General features: G+C 45.1%; 1 protein-coding gene across 2 annotated transcripts; it reads left to right on the forward strand.

Annotated features, from left to right (window-relative positions):
* The first annotated feature begins 1,528 nt into the window (after positions 1 to 1,528).
* On the forward strand, positions 1,529 to 18,238 carry LOC119390283 (uncharacterized). 2 transcript variants are annotated; one of them, XM_037657858.2, is made up of 5 exons: positions 1,531 to 2,091; positions 5,429 to 5,543; positions 6,779 to 6,924; positions 13,389 to 13,521; positions 17,655 to 18,238. In XM_037657858.2, the coding sequence occupies exons 1-5, from the start codon at positions 1,667 to 1,669 to the stop codon at positions 17,865 to 17,867; spliced, it is 1,032 nt and encodes a 343-aa protein (XP_037513786.1). In that variant the 5' UTR covers positions 1,531 to 1,666; the 3' UTR covers positions 17,868 to 18,238. The 2 variants fall into 2 exon arrangements, with proteins under 2 accessions (XP_037513785.1, XP_037513786.1); XM_037657857.1 differs by lacking the exons at positions 13,389 to 13,521; positions 17,655 to 18,238 and adding an exon at positions 9,851 to 10,041 and having other exon boundaries at positions 1,529 to 2,091.
* The last annotated feature ends 775 nt before the right edge of the window (positions 18,239 to 19,013 follow it).

A 19,013-nucleotide genomic window follows, 5' to 3' on the forward strand; every position in this document is an offset into this window, starting at 1 on the left:
TGACACCCGGCTTATCCTGAAGATGTCTGTGAAGTACCTTGCTTTGTCAGCCACATGTTTTGTTTAATAAGTGAGAATTTAAGGTACTAGAATCATAGAAGGTTCTTCATACTCATCGTATTTACAACGCCAAAGTGAGACTGTCAAGTTTGCAGATGGAATGCTCACATGAAGAACAGATTAAATGTGGCTGCATTTTTTAATCTTCATGGTAATATTTCCAAAATGTTATTAAACACTGCTGTGTTGTCGCGGTATAGGATGGCCCAGCCTGTACAATCTGTTTTTGCAGTTCCTTCCTTGATTTACAACAAAAGAGTTTTCAAAAGTAAATTATATAATCATCTCTGTGAATATAAAAACATCACGTGCAATTCAGAGAAAATGTAGGCCTTTCCCTCTCTCTCTCTCTCTCTCTCTCTCTATATATATATATATTGTATATATATATATATATACACTCTGTCCGCCGTATATATATATATATACATATATATATATATATATATATATATATATATATATATATATATATATATATATATATATATATATATATATATGTATATATATATATATATATATATACGGCGGACAGAGTGAGAGACGCCAGCCCCCCCACTTGCGAACGAGTTGATACGCCACTGCCTTGTTGAACTGAATTTCGTGACTGCGGCCCGCTAGCTGAGATGAGTTTGAGACCCCTGATTTAGCTGCTCCCATACACATAAAACATGGAAGTGTATCAACAATCCAGATCTGCCAAACACTACACCCTGATCAATGAGAGGAACTACACCCTGATCAAGGAACTCCTGCTGATCGGGAGGGCCGGTGGAGCTGGCCGCTACATACTAAGTTGCTGAAATCAGAATCGCGATGCGCCTTCTCAAACACACACAGACTAAAACCGACCCATGAGCCTCCCGTCTGAGTGCGAGTGGGCCCGGCTAAGTATGTGTGAGGAGAATTTTGGTGCACTTGAGTCTGCGTAGGCCTGTTTGAGCAGAATTCTGGTGATGTCGAGTACATATTAGCTGGTATGAGTGGATCCGGTTTAGTAGAATGTGGTGTTTGTTTCAGGTCGAACCCGGTTGAGAAGAGTTCGTGACACAAAGAGCCCGGTTGAGCTGATCCATTTTGGTGAGTTTGACTCGGAGTAAACCTGGTTGAGTCCTGATTTGGTGAGCCTCAGTAGGGATGAGCCCTAAGCAGAAAACAAATTTTATTAATGAGGCCCGTGTATTTTACCGATCTATGCCAGCAACCCTAATGAGAGATCTAGAACAAAAGCGCACTGCACCGTACGGAATGTGCGCGTATGCGCGAACGTGATCACGAACATGACCGCACACGGCTCAAACGAAGATCGGGCATAAAGCAAGATTGGCCAGTGTGAATGACATCTATGAGATGATTTTTCAGCTCTGGCTTTTGTCCCTTTGAGCCTCACGTTGTCTTAACTTTGTCAGTTGGGAAAGGCTCCATCTCTACTGCTATGTGTAGCCCGAAAAGAATGGGTGTAAGGCAACCTTGGCATAACAACAATGGCGCCTTCCATGTAGCCGGCCTGTCCCCACGGTCGCGGACATCGCCGTGCGCCCATTGCAACAAAATTATGCCCCGTCAGCTTCTAGTCAACGTAGAAATTCATTTCTAGTCGGCCATGGGAGAGTCAAGCGGCAAAACAGAATCGCCGCGATCTGTCGAGTTGTGCCTCGCTTCGAGCGGCGATACGTTTCTCGTCACTCGAGGTTCGATCGTCGATGTTGACAAGCTGTCCCTCAGACTGGACAATGCGCTTCGCTTGGACCAAAACACCAAGGACTCGGTAACACACTTTGCGACTGGGACCAACCCCCCCGATTCGGTCGTCGAGGCACGGATTTCGGCCGCAGTAGACGAGCGGCTGTTCTGGAGTATCATTGTAGAACTTTCGAGATCCGACAATTATCGTAGGCTTTGCCTCAACAAATTTCGGAGCAGGTGTCACAAGTGCCAGCGGACGAAACGCACGAGAAGAAGCTACCCGGTGACCGTGAGCGTTGTTGTGAGCCTTGTGCCTTGGAAGCCTGTGATGGACAGGTCTTGGTGGGTACACTTGCGCACAATAAGCATTTTTCTTTTCATTGAGCCTCGCCCAATTCATTCCGCAGAAGGTTTAGGATAATTAGAAAATTGAAGAAATGGTGCGTGGCATAGCGACTACCCGCAATTCTCAATGTCTTCATGTCCAGGAAGTCTGTGAAAAGGAAGTTGATGGAGTGACCGCTTGAGGCGAGATCAGAGCTTGCGGGACGTCACTTGAGAGAAATAGGTTTTGAAACAAATGAATTTTGTAATGTACTCTTGTCTGGGTTTTTTTCAACACTCCAGTAGTAATTTAAACGTGCAGTTTGTTATTTAGGGGTGCCCGGCGATTGCATAGAAATTCTGATTGTTTTGTGTGCCTAAACTATCGTCTGATCGACTGCAAGGGACATTCGCAGGGTGGTAAGCTCCAGATTTGTTTCGACCATCTGGGATTCATTAACATGCACCTAAATCTGAGTGCGTGAGCGTCTTTCTATCTCGACTCTGGCTGCGGCTTGGAATGGACTCTTGCTGTCAGTCTCACCAGCGTAATGCCACAGATACTGAACTACCGCAGCATGCTGACAATTATGCCGTTGATAGGGCAGCGAACGAAATAGTTTTTGCTTATTGACTAACTAAAGCAACTCAGCACTGCACAAATATGCAAATGTATAGTATCCTGTGAGGGTGTGCAAACGTAAGGGTGTGCATTGCCCTCCCGACTGAGAAACATTAGTCTAGTTTGCTAGAACAACATAGACATAACTTCATCAAAATTCTTGCTTTGGCCAAGGCTACCAGTATACAGGTGTTTGGGTTGAAATGGACAGTGTGTAAGACTTGGTAGCCAACTGTAATCGTTAAAGGGACACGAAAGTAACGCACTACGTTAGTTTAGACTGATAAATTATTGTTTGGAGAATGGTCTGTTGTTCAAGTTGTGATCATAGGTTAAATGTTATAACCAGAAAAGGAGTCAAAGGTTCCATTTCTTGAACTTCAAGTTGAAAACTAAAAGCTGGTACATCAGTATGACGTCACAAATTTCTAAATATGTTTTCTTTCATCTCTTCACCATGTTGACCTCATAAAAGTCCTTGAAACTTGCCACCTAAAATCTCTGGCTTTATACATAGCTTGCATTGACGTCACCGTGGCATCTTGGGGGACCAGCGGGTTGAGACGCTCCGTTTTGGAGAAACGGTGACGGCTCGCCATCAGATTAGTGCCCTTGCACCCAAGCATCCTTCATACCAAAACCCCCGCGTTCCTTTGTGTTCCCCCTTGGTGCGACTGGCGAACAAAAGAAAGCGGGGAGAGCACAAAAGAGCGCTAGGACCGAACACCTGGGTGTCCTCCTCTGCACTGACACACTCTAATGAGATAAAAAGTTCACGGTGGCCACCATGTTGGGGCTCCAGCGCAAAGCACCTGTCTGTGACGTCACGTGCAAGGCATGTATTAATATGCAATGCAGTTAACTTACGTGAATGAAAAATTTTATAGGCCCTAGCAGATCATGTCAAGATCTGTGACCGTTATGGTTAAAGCAGGACAAATAACACGTATGAAGAAGGAGACACAACGACCGTGTTAACTGCGCTGCTTTAACCATAATGCAACCTTACCAACTAGCCCAATTGTCGACCTTGTTGCAAGATCTGTGACACCATGGCATGTTGATGTCAAAACTTCTAGGCTTGGTTGCCGCCTTTCTTTTTGCACTTTATCTGGCTCGCTTAATATCTTCTTGCAATGAGGGTGCTGTTGTCTGTATCAGGGAAGGGTCATTAACCTATACAAGTGCTCTCATCTTTATCTTCTCGGGCCTTAAAGCAGGTTTAAAGGGACACTAAAGAAAATCAATGAATTGTTTTAGATCGATAAATTGTGCTATGAAAACTCTAATGTCGTTAATTTTGCCATCATAGGTTTATTAATAGAAAAAAAATCATGTTCAAAGTGTCATTTTTAAATTTCGCGCCGAAATCTCCCCGTGTGATGTCACGGATTTCAAAGTGTACTTATCATATTTTGGCGCCATTGGCTCAACAAAGTTGCCCCAAACTTCGTATGTTAAGTCTATGGCCCCCTCAGAGGACAATGTACTTCATTTTTACCGATTAGAAACTACGTAGTCCCTAGTAGGCGCCGTCAAAACATGTGACGTCACGGCGAATGGTGCGGAAACTTCAAGGTAGCGTCGCCACCCACATCTAGTTTTTGCACGTTTTCTCGCTTATTAAGTGTCTTCTTGCAGCAAGTGTGGTGTTTTTGGTATCGCGAAAGAGTATTTTACTAATATGAGAAAAATCGTTTTGCTCTTTACTGTCCCTTTAAGAAAAGCCACATGCAGCCTCTAGCAACCTCTGGTCTTGGTTTGTGCGGTTGCAGATCAAGCATTTATAGTTGCTTGTTGTGAGCGCTTTAGTGTCATCATAAGATGGCCCTTTCTTTTCGTCAAGACATATGTGTGCTTCCTCGTGTCAGAGCAGCGATTCCTCAGATCGGTGCATAATGGTTGTTGCCGGCCAACTGTTCAGCACGCATCACATTGCAGGCATATTTTGCTACGTAACAGGCAATGTAGCATTGTTAAAAAGTATTGCAGTAATTATAGGGCTATCTTTGACATTGTTATTCAGGGCGGTCTGGATCATCTGGGTGGTCTGATTGCCGCAGTTGCTGAAATATGGAGTGCTGCATTGGACTCGGATTTGGGCTATGGTGTTATTGTCATTATTGCATTCTGAAGAAATAGTACAGCCATAGTGACTGCTCCCCGAACTGTAGATATCATCCATTGTACTGACTAGTAAAAGCGAGACATGCTGTAGGGCAGGGGTCTCAAACTTAGCTCAGCTAGCAGGCCACAGTCAAGAAATTTAATCTCACAAGGGCCGGGACAGCGGTGGTGGGGATTGAACAAAAGATTTGAAAGAAGCTAGGCTTTTCCCATATCCTCATATATGGGTCATTTCTGAAGGAGATTTCACGTCAGTGGATGCGAACAACATATCAACACCGATTTGCAGAATGCCTAAAATCTGGATGCCGATTCTGTAACACAAAGATTTTCTCCCACCGCGTGGGGTGCCTCACGAAAAAACTCTTCAGGCCAGTCACGTCTGCGTAGCATACCCGAACAAAGCAGTAGATGAGAAAATAATGCGAATGCAATTTAGCAAAGTCACAAAAACTCAGTCACAAAGACGTAAAAAATATGGGACAATACGATCATGTAAGGAACGCGGGCCTCTTCCAGAGTATCCGTGGGCCACGTGTTTGAGACCCCTGCTTTAGGGTGTCATTCATCATTTGCAAGTGATCATTTTATTTGTCATCTTTCCAGGGAAGCCAAGGTGGGCCACCTAGTGGTAGAACAACTCGAACTGGAAAACACAATGGCTTGGTTGTCGACCCTTGGTGGAGCTTTCTCCGCGCTCGGTGATTACTGCTCCCGATTTGTGAGTTTCCTTTTCTAATTGGCTAATAAGTTGTGGAGTGCTGATTTTGTTGCACACACCTCACTATGTAAGAAGATCACTTGGCCAAACCCATTGCACTTTTTTTGACATTCCTGTGTTCATTCATGCACATGAACATATAAATTTGGATACGAGACCAATGTCAAAAGAGACTAGCTGTTTTTTAAGAAAAGAAATGGCCAACCTTGTGTGCGCGCTCTTGTTGTGCGAGACGGGGCTCGAAAGATGGCGCCAGGCCACGACCACTGTGCGAGCCGAGCCGGCCGATGGCCGGAGCTGTAATGGGACACCGAAGTGGACCCCCTGTGGTGAGCGCGGGAGTGCGACTGCGCGCGGGCCCCGACTCCCGAGAGAAAGCAGAAGAGGGACGGCTGTGCAACTGGAGAGACACCGTATTCTTGTCTCTCCAGCAGTTTTCTTTACTTTAGCTAAATAAACGTTGTTCTGTTAAAGTAACCGTTGTGTTTTTGCCAGTCTTTCCCTCACGTCTCCCGAATCATCATTCGTTTTGCATCTAACACTTGCGTGAAACACGCAGCATAGTCACCATATTCTCAGTGTGCTGCTGCTTGTGCTGCTGACTGCACAGTGAGGGCAGTGCGCAGGCAGCCATCGCGGCTTGCTCAGCACTTACTGCAGATTACCTGCAAGTCACAATGCATTATCTGTCTATGCGCTCGGTCACTACAATCATCATGAACAGCCAGGTTGACTAGAGGAGGAGGTAGATGTGCACAGTTTTATACTCAGAACACATACTGTGTATGTTTTTCACTCTCTTGAGGTGGCTGAAAGCCTTTTTAAAGGTCCCCTCCCTGTGCTTTGGCACTGCAAGCCGACTGGTGTGCACACTACATGCTGATGATCATGTCCGCAAGTTGTCAAACAACTGCGTGGCCCCAAAGCAGATGAAACTTCGAACTTAAGTCTATGCACCCCTTTATCTCACAAGTATTCCTGGTTGAGAATCGGTGTGATGTGTACAAGCACCTCTACATCAGCCCGTAAGTTGACCGATAATGGCATGTGATTTCTGTAATTCACCCAATGCAGAACAAGCAACACCGCCTCTGCAAGTATGCAGTGCAGCTGAAAAGGACAAGAAGAACAGATGAATCGTGCATTGGAATGCCTGTATTTTGCAGTTCAGGAGAAACATTTTTGTGTCGTTGGTACTACTATACTGCGTCCCACTCAGTGCAACTTTTCTACAGGCTGAGGCGGCGGGGCAAGTCTCGGTGAAGCAGTTGAAGCTGGCCCTGCGCATCGGTGACCCAGTGACCGTCTGTCGGTGCCACATCTACCTGGCTATGAGTCTGCTGCAGAGGGGCTACTTCCGCTCCTGCCGTCGGCTGCTGAGGTGAGGGCATTAGGGAAGCTTCACAGAAGGGTTGGTGGGACAAAACGACTGTTTGTGCAATCACACTGGGAGTAGTTCTCAGGAGAAACTTGTTGCAGCAGTGCACTCGCTCTAGACAACTTTATAAGGTGAAAAATTCTCGAACACGGGTGTGTCATGGGAGCCAACGTTTCGACAAGTGGTCTTGTCTCCTTCGAGGCTGCAGTTGCAGCCTTGAAGAGGACAAGAAGAGCACCTTGAAGAAGAGTTCTTTTTGAGTTCTTCTTCAAGGCTGCAACTACAGCCTTGAAGAAGACAAGACCACTTGTCGAAAGGTTGGCTCTAGCAACATGCCATGTTCAAGAATTTTTCATCACTTCAAGCTTCCCTCTTCCCCAGCACTTCTGCCTTAAACAGCTCAGAAATTTGTTTTTTTTGGCAATGAATCCAGTTTCTTTTGACTTCAGTATCACAAAGTGTGAGCTCTGTGATATCCCTAAACAACTGGTGACACTTTCTCTCGCTTTTCGGGATTGCTTGAAAGTTATTGGCAGCAGCCTTGTTGGTGACGCGTTTTCTGAGCGATCAGGATCCCTTGCGACATAAGTCAAGGGGCCTTGCATTAAGTACTACCGCCTCTGCTGCTACTTATGCTTGTCACTTGCCGTGTGGCAACAACAAAAACACCAAATCGGGAGCTGATGCAGGGTGCATGCAGTGCAGCCTATGGAACTGTGCTGCGAACAGTGCGTGGTACGATGCACTATGGTGTCTGCAAGTTTCCCCTCTTTCTTTCTTCGGGTTGTGGCAAGAAGGAGAGAATTCAGACACCTTACAATTAGAGCTGTGCGAATAGCAAAATTTTGGGTGCGAAGCGAATTCAAATATTGAAGTGTGAGTGCGAATCGAATTGAATATTTTTCAAATATTTCTCGAATATTTTTCTAATACTTCGAAGCGAAATTGCAGAAAAAAAGTTAGAGAGGATTCCTAAGCTTCTTCATGAGATAGCAACATGAAAATGCTTTTTTTCGCTAGGTTGATGAAGCACTGGCAGGGTGGTGTTTCATAGTTGTGTTATCAGGACTGAGGCAATGTAGAGGCGGAATCCTATTTATGTACATGATTTGGTGCAACCAAAGTGTTGCCGACAACACTTTATACGTGATAGGCAAAAATGCCATTTCCTCAGCCTCACCTCCTCTTTCAGCTTCTGTGGAAGCCCATCTGATGTGGTGGACAAGGGTGTGCTCCCTTCAAGTCCGGAGTTCCAAATCTGCCTTATAGATGTCGATATGTAAGAACATCTGAAATTTTGGATGCTAAAAAGCTTCGGCTTCCGATTTTTCGGGCTTCCTGCCCAAATTTCAGGCCCAAAACAGCATTAATTGAGCCCTAAACTCTGCCACATCTTTCATCTCCACGTTGGAACCAGAGTTTTCTTGAGTTAATACATTTGCGAACGTAGCGGAGATTGAAAGGCAGCTTTGCCGCAATACGGGGGTGTGATGAGGTGAAGCATATTGGAAATGTAGGGACCACTTCCAATCGGACGTTGACTATGTGTTGGCAACGTTCGACCGTAACGGAGCTTGAAAGGCAGCTTTGCCGCAATATGAGAGTGTGATGAGGTGAAGCATTTTGAAAATCTGAAGGGGTCACTTTCAATCGGATGTTGACTGTATTTGTTTTTGGGAAGTTCAAATAGTAAAATTCCAGTGCGAATCGAATGGAATAGCAAACACTATGCAAAAAATATACGAAATTTCGACTATTCGCACAACCCTACTTACAATGTTAAGCAAAGTGGATGATTGGGCGAGTTAGTGCAAATTCATCATTTTGGAATGGTGCCACAGAATAAGAGGGGAACACTCTGTTGGTGTGTTATTCAATGTTGTCATCCTAGTATTTTGCGGTGTCGTTCCAAAATTCTGAACCTTACAGTGTACTCACACATCTGCCTCCCAGTACTTCTGATTGACGCCACCCTCGTTATCTTATGACCTTCGACATCTGGTGGTGGCACATGTCGCAGCCCATGTGATGCTGCTGGCCGGCACATGTGATTCTATTGTGCCACAGTGCAGTGACACAGTATCTCAGGCCGTGTGTACACTCAGCTAAACATACATACTCCCCAGTAATATCGCTCAGAGCACTGTGTGAGAATCTACATGTCTCTTAACTACCTCGCACGTAACAGCTACTGCCAGGTTTCGTCCTGTACACCAGACGGCAAAGGGGCTTATAATGCAATAGCATTGAAAGTTGGGCTAGTTGGTACGGTAGCATGTTTGGGTACAGCGCGAGAGCGACGAAGACGGAATAGAACACAAGGGACACAGACTAGTGCCAACTCGCAACTGAAAAGGTTTCTTTGAACACATCAATTGAAAAGCAAAAAAACGTATCAACATTGCGCAGAAGTGTTAAAAACGAATAGAAAAGGTAACATATGGTATCACCTAACGGCACACGTGTTGAGAAGATAGGCGAACTACTTGTCTGTAAGAGAGAACGATGCCTCACTTACGCATGCGTCACCCATTCGGTTAATGTGGAATGCCTCTATCACTTCTCCAGTTGTCTGGGAACTATGTTTTGACTATGTCTCTGCATCGGCGAAAACCCAGACAACTAGAGAGGTGAGTCGTCTCAGCACATGTGCCGTTAGGCGATACGCTATGTTACTTTTTCCATTCATTTTTAACACTTCTGCGCAGTGTTGATACGTTTCTTTGCTTTTACATTCATGTGTTCTTCAAATAAATGTTTTCAGTTGCGAGTCGGCGCTAGTCTGTGACTCTTCTGTTCTATTCCGGCTTCGTCATTCTCGCGCTGCACCCAAACAGGCTTTATTGTCTTCTCCCTTTCTACGGCAAGGAGTGCTTCTTGGGTTCGTCTCTCTGCCTTATTTTAAGCAAGACCTTCGTCTCTGTTGCAGGCAGCAGTACTATTTTGCCACATCGAAAGAAGGCTTGCGGGATCCCAAACTGGTGAAGATGTGCCAGTCGGTGTGGATCCGCATGCGCTACCTGCAATCACTTCAAAACACGCAACCGCAGCTCCAAGCTGCCACGCCCTAAGTAGGCACAGGCACACATGATGCAATAAATTATTTTATACTTTTGTTAACGCTGCCCCGCTGCCTGTACAGCCTTCTGTTTTTCTTTCTGAGAGAGCCATATATCAGATTCTCCAGGATTCAAGGGATGTACTCATCAAATGGTGAAGTACTGTTGCATGTTGTCACACCGTTTCCATGTGCTGCTGTATTCTTGAATTTGTTTATGTATTCTGCAGTTAGTAGTAGTCAGGAGTTGGTATCCTGTAGTTATATCAAGATGTACATCATGAACCTGTGCTGAATTTGTTCGTAGCTTCACGCCACACTCTGATGGACAGCAATTAATGCCTTTCATAAAGGTGCAACCGCCTGACCATTTTCTAGCCTCCTGATTAGCAAAAACGTAATACGATATGTGCATTAGTAACTCTGTTAATGCTTTCTTTAACACGAGCCCATTCTCATTCACAGCTGGAGTTGTTAATGCAGGAGGCGCTGCAAAATCTTCCTAAGCCAAGGTTAATAAATGTGTAGTCAGCTGTTACCATTATTAAACATGCATTCCTGCATGATGTCCAGTTACTTGGACATGGATCGACTGTTAGATCAATAAAAAGTACCATCCAACTTGCAGCACATACAATGGAGCTTGCATTAACCCTTTGCGGTCTGTTGTCGGCCCTTGCCCGACAAAGGAACATAGCCACAGCGGTCTGTGGTCGGGCAGTGCTGCACAAGTTCTTTCGCGGGTGACTCGCGCGTGCGTTTTCTCACTGCATTATGTGCCACCTGTAAAAAAGTTTAGTAAACTTTTGAGCCTTTTAGTTTCAGACCAGAAGGGATGGAAAGTGGGAAAAGGTTTAGGTCTGCAAAGGGTTAGCAAATGCTGTCATAAAGTGCCTGGTTTGTCCGGAAAGAAGTATAGGACTGAATTTAAAAAAAAATTTATTGCCAGTTTTGGCACATCGACTTAAATTGTTTCCAAATTAGGCCCCTTCTGCATCAACACTGCGTTTCCAGTGACTCTTCCAATGACTAAAGGCTCCTTGGAACGTAGAAACTGGAATGCTCTTCAGCTCCCTCGTTACGGCCTCTTGAGTGGCCTGAGCGTGGCGTGGCGCCACCTTTTCCTGACCCTGGGCTGTAGGGTGAGGTGGCTGGGGAAGCTGCGTGATGCCATCAAAGGCGGTGTGGCTTGGTGCATTGTCATGACTCTTTGCCGTTGAAGGGCATCCTGACCGTTCATCATCTTCAGCTTGCTCTCTTCCCTCCCAAAGCAACTTGTTTCAGTACAAAATGCTTGATTGACCCATGGCATTACTCCAATAAGCAGTCTCGATCATGTAGTGGTTCTCACTCAAGTTTTACCCAGTTTGACACAAACCTTCACCGCCCAATGCTGCTCTAAGAAACGATGCACTGTGGATTTGGCAAGGTGCCTTGAAAGGGAATCACCTTAAACTAGATCTACACTCTCCGTGAAGACTAGGAGACAACTGGCGCGCTGGTAGCTAAGAACCAACCACCCAATCAGTGCAGTAACATTCCTCTCCTTCACCACGTTTAGGTGGGGAAAAAATCAGTCCTACTACTTCCCGGACAAACCCTGTACGTTCAGAACATTACAACCTTATGGGGTATGGAATAGCTGGGAAAGAGGACAATCTAGAATTAATTTGCAGTGCTGCGTGATCGATATATTTTCTGTCTGATTGCATGGTGACCAAATAAACATCGCTTTGGGAGTTTTTTTTTTTTTTTTCCCCATGGTAGTGAAGTGCTTTTTCAGACTAGAAGAGGACAAGTGAAAACTAGCTAAAGGGCCGTATAAAAAACACGTAAAAGAGTCTTCAGAAATGGTCATTAGTGTACAATATTCACAAAATCTTTGTAGTTGCTTTAGTGGTGTAACTAGGAAGGATGAAATAAGTCTCATTATGGCATTAGTATTTCGCGCTTTTTTTTTTTTCAGTATATTTCGGGTCATTTAAAGGTGTGTCTTTCAGCATGAGATAGCGCTTTTGCCAGAAAAGACATTAATATGATTGAAGCATATTAAAGGAATGCAAGAGCTGCAATGTAGATTATGATATTTTAAAAGGGTGTAAATTTGAGCTTGTTGGCTTGGCTTCATAGCAGGGAACAGCGCAGAAACACGAGACAAGAGAGGTGACAGGACTTGGCGCTGGCTAACAACATGAGCGTTTATTTCGTAAGTGCCCCTTCTCTCTTTTGTTTATTTCCTTCTCCCAAAAAGCGTATATATTTGTGCACTTACGAAATAAACGCTCATGTTGTTAGCCAGCGCCAAGTCCTGTCACCTCTCTTGTCTCGTGTTTCTGCGCTGTTCCCTGCTATGTAGATTATGATAGTCATGCACTGGGCCTAGTGCACAACAGTGACAAGAGCGAAGCGCTCGCGACGTATTGTTTTACATGAAGGAAACCCAGGAAACCAGCTGGTTGAATCGTTCGTGAAACAAAAACAAGAACTGAACCTGCTATCATCATCATCATGGCTACTAGGCGGGCGAATGGAAGTCGGCAAGCTGTTCCGGGGTTCCGGCGGCAAACTTTTTCGTGGCGTTTCAAGTAGTCGCTGTATCGATCATACGCTGTGTAATCATGTGCAAATGCAGTACATAACCAGATTTGTTGACGTAGGAGATCTCGAAGAGGTTCCTTAACAGCCGTGACGTTCGCTATGGTGCAGTTGTTTGTAAAAGTGTGAGTACTGCGTGCATGCGAGCTGCGCGCTTGAATCGTGAAGCAGCTCTTGCTACTCAGACTGCATCTCGCTTTTTCCCAACCTCTCCGTACAGTCCAAAACGTTCTGTGCATGATCTGTTTGCGGTTGTTTCATCTTGAAGAACCTATTTTCAGTTACGTGCACTAACTAGCCTTGTACAGCACAAGGTTCTCGGCAATTGCGTTGTGTAGACGCAGTGGAACCGAAATTTTAGCACATATCACTGTTTTACTGCCATTTCATGGTATATAGTACAACCATTATTTGAACCACGGCGCGCCCTGGACAGACAACTGAGTGTGGCAATTAGTGCCTTGGATCTTAATTCTTAGTTACAATCGCGAAAGTGAAAGCAAATACCTTGTGTCGCCTTCCTGCACTCATCTTAGCCTCTGGAATGATCTAGAGATCAACTTCACGAAGAAAGCTTCCTTAACAACTCTAAGAGTGTTTCCCGGGCATTTATCAGTTAGCGTACGCGATTCGCATCTGAGAAAAACCTCGCTTCGACTATTTCATATCATCTCTTGGCACTCCTTTCTCAGCCTTGGCCCTACAGACATTAAAAACCGTGACTTATTCATCCATCTTATGCGTTCATTGTAGAGGTGAGCTGTGAATGCCTTTACTTAATGCGATCAATGGGACCCGTCTTTGCCATCCACAGACCAACAGTGCCGGGGCCTGCCAACAAGTCCAGCATCCCTGAATGGCGTATTGTTGAGCTCCAGGGCGACCTGATGACAAATGACGAAGGGACGGCTGGCCGATACATCGGTGACCTCCATTACACCAAAGCGGTATGGCATGTTCAATGATGCATCCTACTTAGTGGCAGAGGTGTGCTCATGATGCAAACTATGATAAGGACTTAAAAAAGGAGAAATTGGCAGGAAGGGCACCACTCGCACACTAAACTCTGTTTTGAGCAGTTGTACACATGTTTGAAAAAATTGGCAAAATGTGCAGTATGGTGTCTGGTTATAGCTTCAGAACTAATGGACATAGGAAACTGAAACTCTGCCAGAACATCCTAGTCATATAATTTTGCTGCCTTAAGCTGTTATGAGAAAAGCACCTAACTTTGAACGACAGACAGTTGAGTGACTTGGCAGGGATTCCTTGCAGAAATAAGTTAGGCACACTGACTAACACATGAGAAGCGCAACTGGTGTTCTTGTTGCCCGTTTTCCATGCTTATTTTTTACTGTGTGCCAGTAACATTATGGCTGCTTTAACGCATGAACTGCCAGTGCTCTTTGGGAAGCATGTGTTGCTCACCAATGCTGTCGCCACAGATTTGCTCATTCGCAGCTGTGTTCTCTACGCAATTATGTTATGAAACAACAAACGCCGCCTGAATATCATCACTCTAGCAAATATGCACCAAAAAGGGATGACCTTTCTCGAAGCATTTGACTCTTTGCTTGCATTGGTACTCATCATCGATGGTTCTTGCACAATTTCTTTTAAAAGAAAAAAAAAACAATTCTTCGCCTAAGCACTGCATTGCATGAATATCTCTGCTAGCAACCATGATCGCAAATTTTATCTTCATCCAGCCATGCCACCACAGTTCCAAACAATCCTAATCACAGAAAGCATACACTTGCACGTGCTGGACAATGAAATCATTGCGTTGGTAAATGTCACGTGGCTTTACCCTTTGATAGACTGTCCTTTTTTGCATGCTTGGACATTTATGAGGCAGACCAAGTCGCTGTCGTAGACCCTTTTGCATATCAGCAGCCTTTAGAAAAGGGAAAAAATGGTCATCCATCCACTTGTAGCACAATGCTGCAAAGCATACCCACACTGGATCCATTGGCAGCTCAGATGACAATAGAACTGAACATGGCAATTCGCCATAATTACTGTCCACATGCTTTGAGTTGTCAGTTAATTCGTCCTTGCACCACGGTCTCCTGGACCCATGGTTAGCTCACATGGCAGAGCGACCGCCACAGAAAGGCATTCATCCAAGCTTGGAATTCCAGACCAGGTTGAATTTTTAAGAAAGCATTCTTTTTGAGAAATCTGTACTGTGTTTTCTGTGTAGCTTCTTGTAGCAAACGGGTGGCCGATAGTTTTTTCATTTCATGAATGTCCTTCTGCTCTGCAGGTTTTCGCAGACCTCATTTGTGATGAGAAGCCCTTCTTCACTACACTGACAACATACAGTAGACTCTCGATAATTCAAACTCGAGGGGACCTTAGCATTTTGTTTGAATTTTCAGAAGTTCTCATAGATATGACTCAGGGCAACATACCAACTAGCATTGTGACGTTTATTGCTTCTCAGGGCCGCAGCAGCATCATAGACAGCTCTGCATCATTGCCAGTAAAGTTTTTAGATTTCAGCGATCGTACTGGTACTTGTTATTATACAACGCGTGCATGTGTGCGTAATTAAAGAACGAAAATGTGTTGTGTTATGTGACAACTGGTAGCCCCTTCCCAATATTAAGACGCTTTCTTGCATGATGCCATTGTACAGAAGTGAAAGTGAATTCAAGAAGCGTGGGGCGTGCTATAGACCCAGGCCAGACCGTCTTGTTCTGTTTTGTTTTCCTTCCTCATTCAATTGCCATTGTTGGTGCGTGCTAGTTGGCTAGTTTGGCCAACTAGTGCAGGCAACCAGCTTTGTTTGCGACTGTTCATGATTATTGCACCAAAATGACCGATGACGACTGTACTCGTCATCAACAAAAATTGAACCCACATGGAACCAATGGCGACTACAGTCGTCATAGTTGTGTTTCTTGACGCTAGATGGCCACACTTCTCCAGGTTGCGCTAAAGTCCCTTGATCTAGAAAGTAGCGACACTCTCCTCCGCGCGCGCGTTTTCCTCCTCAATTCTCCTCGGATTTCTCCCCTCCCCTGGCCGGCGCGCTGCGCACGGCACGCTGAACCCTCCACTGGCTCGCCGCAGTATATACAAATAAGCGCTTCGAAAAAAAAAAAATGAGTATATCAACTGGCGGCTGAGCGGTTTACCTTCCCGTCGCCGCCTGGGCTGTCCTTAACACGGTGTATTAACGCATATACTGTAACCAGCATAAAGTATAGGCGAGAATTTTTTTCATAATTGTGGTCTTGATGAGCTAAAAGAAAGCACCCAAGAAGGAATGTGGTGGTTTACTTAAATTGGACCAAATGAGTGAGCCCGAAGCCTTTTTGTGTCAATGCCGCTGTCAGACACGCACGCACGCACACGACGCATGCACGCAGGCACACACACACGCCTATACACACGTGATAAAGACACGCACATACGTACACACACGGACATGCATACACACGCGATACAGGCACGCACACACATAGATACACACGATCATACGCACGGGATACAGGCAGGCACGCTCATACACATGCAATATAGATACGCACATACATACACAAGCGCGTACACACGTGTTATAGACACACGTGCGTGGACATGCGAACAGACACGCACGCACTTACATACACATGCGCATACACACGTGATATAGACACGCACGCACATACATACATATACACGCGCATATAGACGCGATACAGACACGCACATACATACATACACACGCGATACAGACACGCACGCTCATACATACACACGCGATACAGGCACGCACGCTCATACCTACATACACACGCGATACAGGCACGCACGCTCTTACCTACATACACACGCGATACAGACACGCACGCTCATACATACATACACACGCGATACAGACACGCACGCACATACATACATACACACGCGATACAGAACGCACGCACATACATACACACGCAATGCAGACACGCACGCACATACATACACACGCTATGCAGACACGCACGCACACACATACACACGCGATGCAGACACGCACGCGCATAAATACACACGCGATACTGAGACGCAGGCACATACATACACACGCGATATAGACACACACGCACATACACAGCGATACAGAAACGCACGCGCATGCACAAGTGATACAGAGTATACAGACACGCACGCGTAGGCGCACGCATACACATACGTGTGTACACGCACAAACACCGCGAATACACAAACGCACGCACATGCACTCACACGTTAACACGTGCGCACACGCACATACAAACGCAGGCGCACATATGCGCACATACAAACACGCATACACCTGCACACACCCGTACACACACGCCTGGAGGGTTGACGCCTGGAGGGTTCATGGCGGGCGTGAGCAGCTGAAAGCGTGCGAAGTTTGCTTGCGCTCGCTTCTCGTGACGTCAGGGTCACCTGACTGGGAGCTATCGCGCGTCGCAGCCATTCAGCGTTGCGGATGCGCCGGCTCCGCGAAAGAGAGGGTGAAAAAAGAGGAGGTTGACGGCGCGGCGAGGATGAGCCGGCGTGGATAAAGGAGCGTCGCTACTTTCCAACATCAAGGGGCTTTAGGTTGCGCCATTTGTGTCTGTGCTTTCATTTTATAGCCATCTTTCATTGTATTGCCATGCAGTGAAGCCATCTTCGAGTTATGTGTTTTTATGCAACTTGTGAAATAAAGGAACCCCATTGAATCGAAAGAACGGTACCATTTTATTCAGAGAAAAAAAGCTCTACAAATTGAGGGAAAATTTTTTTTTGGTAAATTTGGTACAATTTTTTGCAGTTCTTGAAATTTGTTTATGACTTCTTGTATATTTTTTGTAATGCAGTTTTATTCCATTTGTTTATTTCCTCCTTTTCTTTTTTTTACACATGAGATGCTGCTATTGCGGATGGAGAACTCACTGACACGTTTCAACCAATTTTAACTCATAATTAGTCTTACAGTGCTGTACTATTATCGTTCCAATGTTTGCATTAAAGAAAGCATCCCACTTAGGCTCTCTTACTATCATTGCCATTGCAGTTGCCATAACACCTTTCTAAAAACCATGTGCTTCTCTATGTTGGTTTGTTACAGGGCATTCCGGTGCTGCTTGTTGGCCACCACATCTTGTACGGCAAAGAGCAGGACGTGGAAAAACCCTTTCTCGTTATCGAAAAATCCACTGGAAAAGAAGGGGAAACACAGGGCACCACGAAAGAGTATCTCGTTCGCGGTGTCGTCACGAAGAAGGTCATCTTTCGGTCTCGCCCCAAGCCCATTGTCAGCAACGTGCCAACGAAGGTGTGAAGACAAAGTGCAAAACTGTAGATGCGACACGACAATCATCATGTGTTGCTCTGACTCTGAGGTGTACCTGCTGAATAACTTTGAAAAGTCAGGATTGTGGACTTAAGAAATCCGAAGTGAACGTGAAGACATAAGTTTTAAAGATGTAATAGTGCCCGTTTTATTTATGCTGTCGCAGTGGCTTTTTAAAAAATTGGCTGAAGCGTTTTTACTCTGTGTATTGTAGCTTGGTGTTGGATAATGCTTTTTAGGTATTTTTTTCCCCATAAAATGAGCGTGTTTTGGTGCCTAGTGTGCAAATTGTGCCGGCATGAATATGCACGTGCTTGATTCGCTAGTTTTACAGACAATAAAAAGTATTGAGCATTGTACTTAAGTTTCTGCCTTTTACTTATTTATTTCTGAGCAATGTTGCGTGTCGAATTCTAACTACATTTCGTCCTGTTCATGCTAGAAAATCTGTTCAAAACGTAGGCTTGAATTGAACAGTGGTCGACCAAGCCAACATTTTGGCATGGGTCTTTATGGGGGCAATAAAAGTTGCTGTGCTGATGAAGGCAAGTTGTCTTGTTGAAACATAAGCTTTAGGCAGCATTCAGTATTTGACAACTGATGATCATTTTACCCCTTTAGGTACACAGCAGTTGCACTGCTCAGTATCTTCATGCACAGCAAGTGTTATTCATCTCATTTCATTGAGCTTACGCACACCAAGCACAGCCCCACACTGCCAAATACTGCCTGCCGGGTCCACATTGTGGTTGAGGTGGAATAGTTTTCAACACGTCGTGGTAGCTTGGCAGTTAAGGTATTGCTCTGCTAAGCTTGAACGTGCAAGCTCAGTTCCCGGCCGTGGTAGCTCCATTTCATTTTGGGGTCAAGTGCAAGATATGTGTGTACTTAAAATTAGGTGGACGTTAGATAACTCCGGGTAGTCAAAATTATAGGCCGGATTCCCCCCACTACAGAGTGCCTCGTAATCATATTGTGGTTTTGGCACGTAAAATCTTTCGAATTACCAATTAATGTAACCCACTGCACGGAATCCCGTGGCTTTCATTGAGCACGAGGTGTCGGGTTCGAAGCCTTGCAGCACTGACATTATGCGAGAGAAGAGAGAATAAACGTTTATTGTGAACAAGCGCA

Source organism: Rhipicephalus sanguineus, chromosome 4 (genome assembly GCF_013339695.2).
Source record: "Rhipicephalus sanguineus isolate Rsan-2018 chromosome 4, BIME_Rsan_1.4, whole genome shotgun sequence".
In the NCBI taxonomy this organism is placed as follows: domain Eukaryota; kingdom Metazoa; phylum Arthropoda; class Arachnida; order Ixodida; family Ixodidae; genus Rhipicephalus; species Rhipicephalus sanguineus.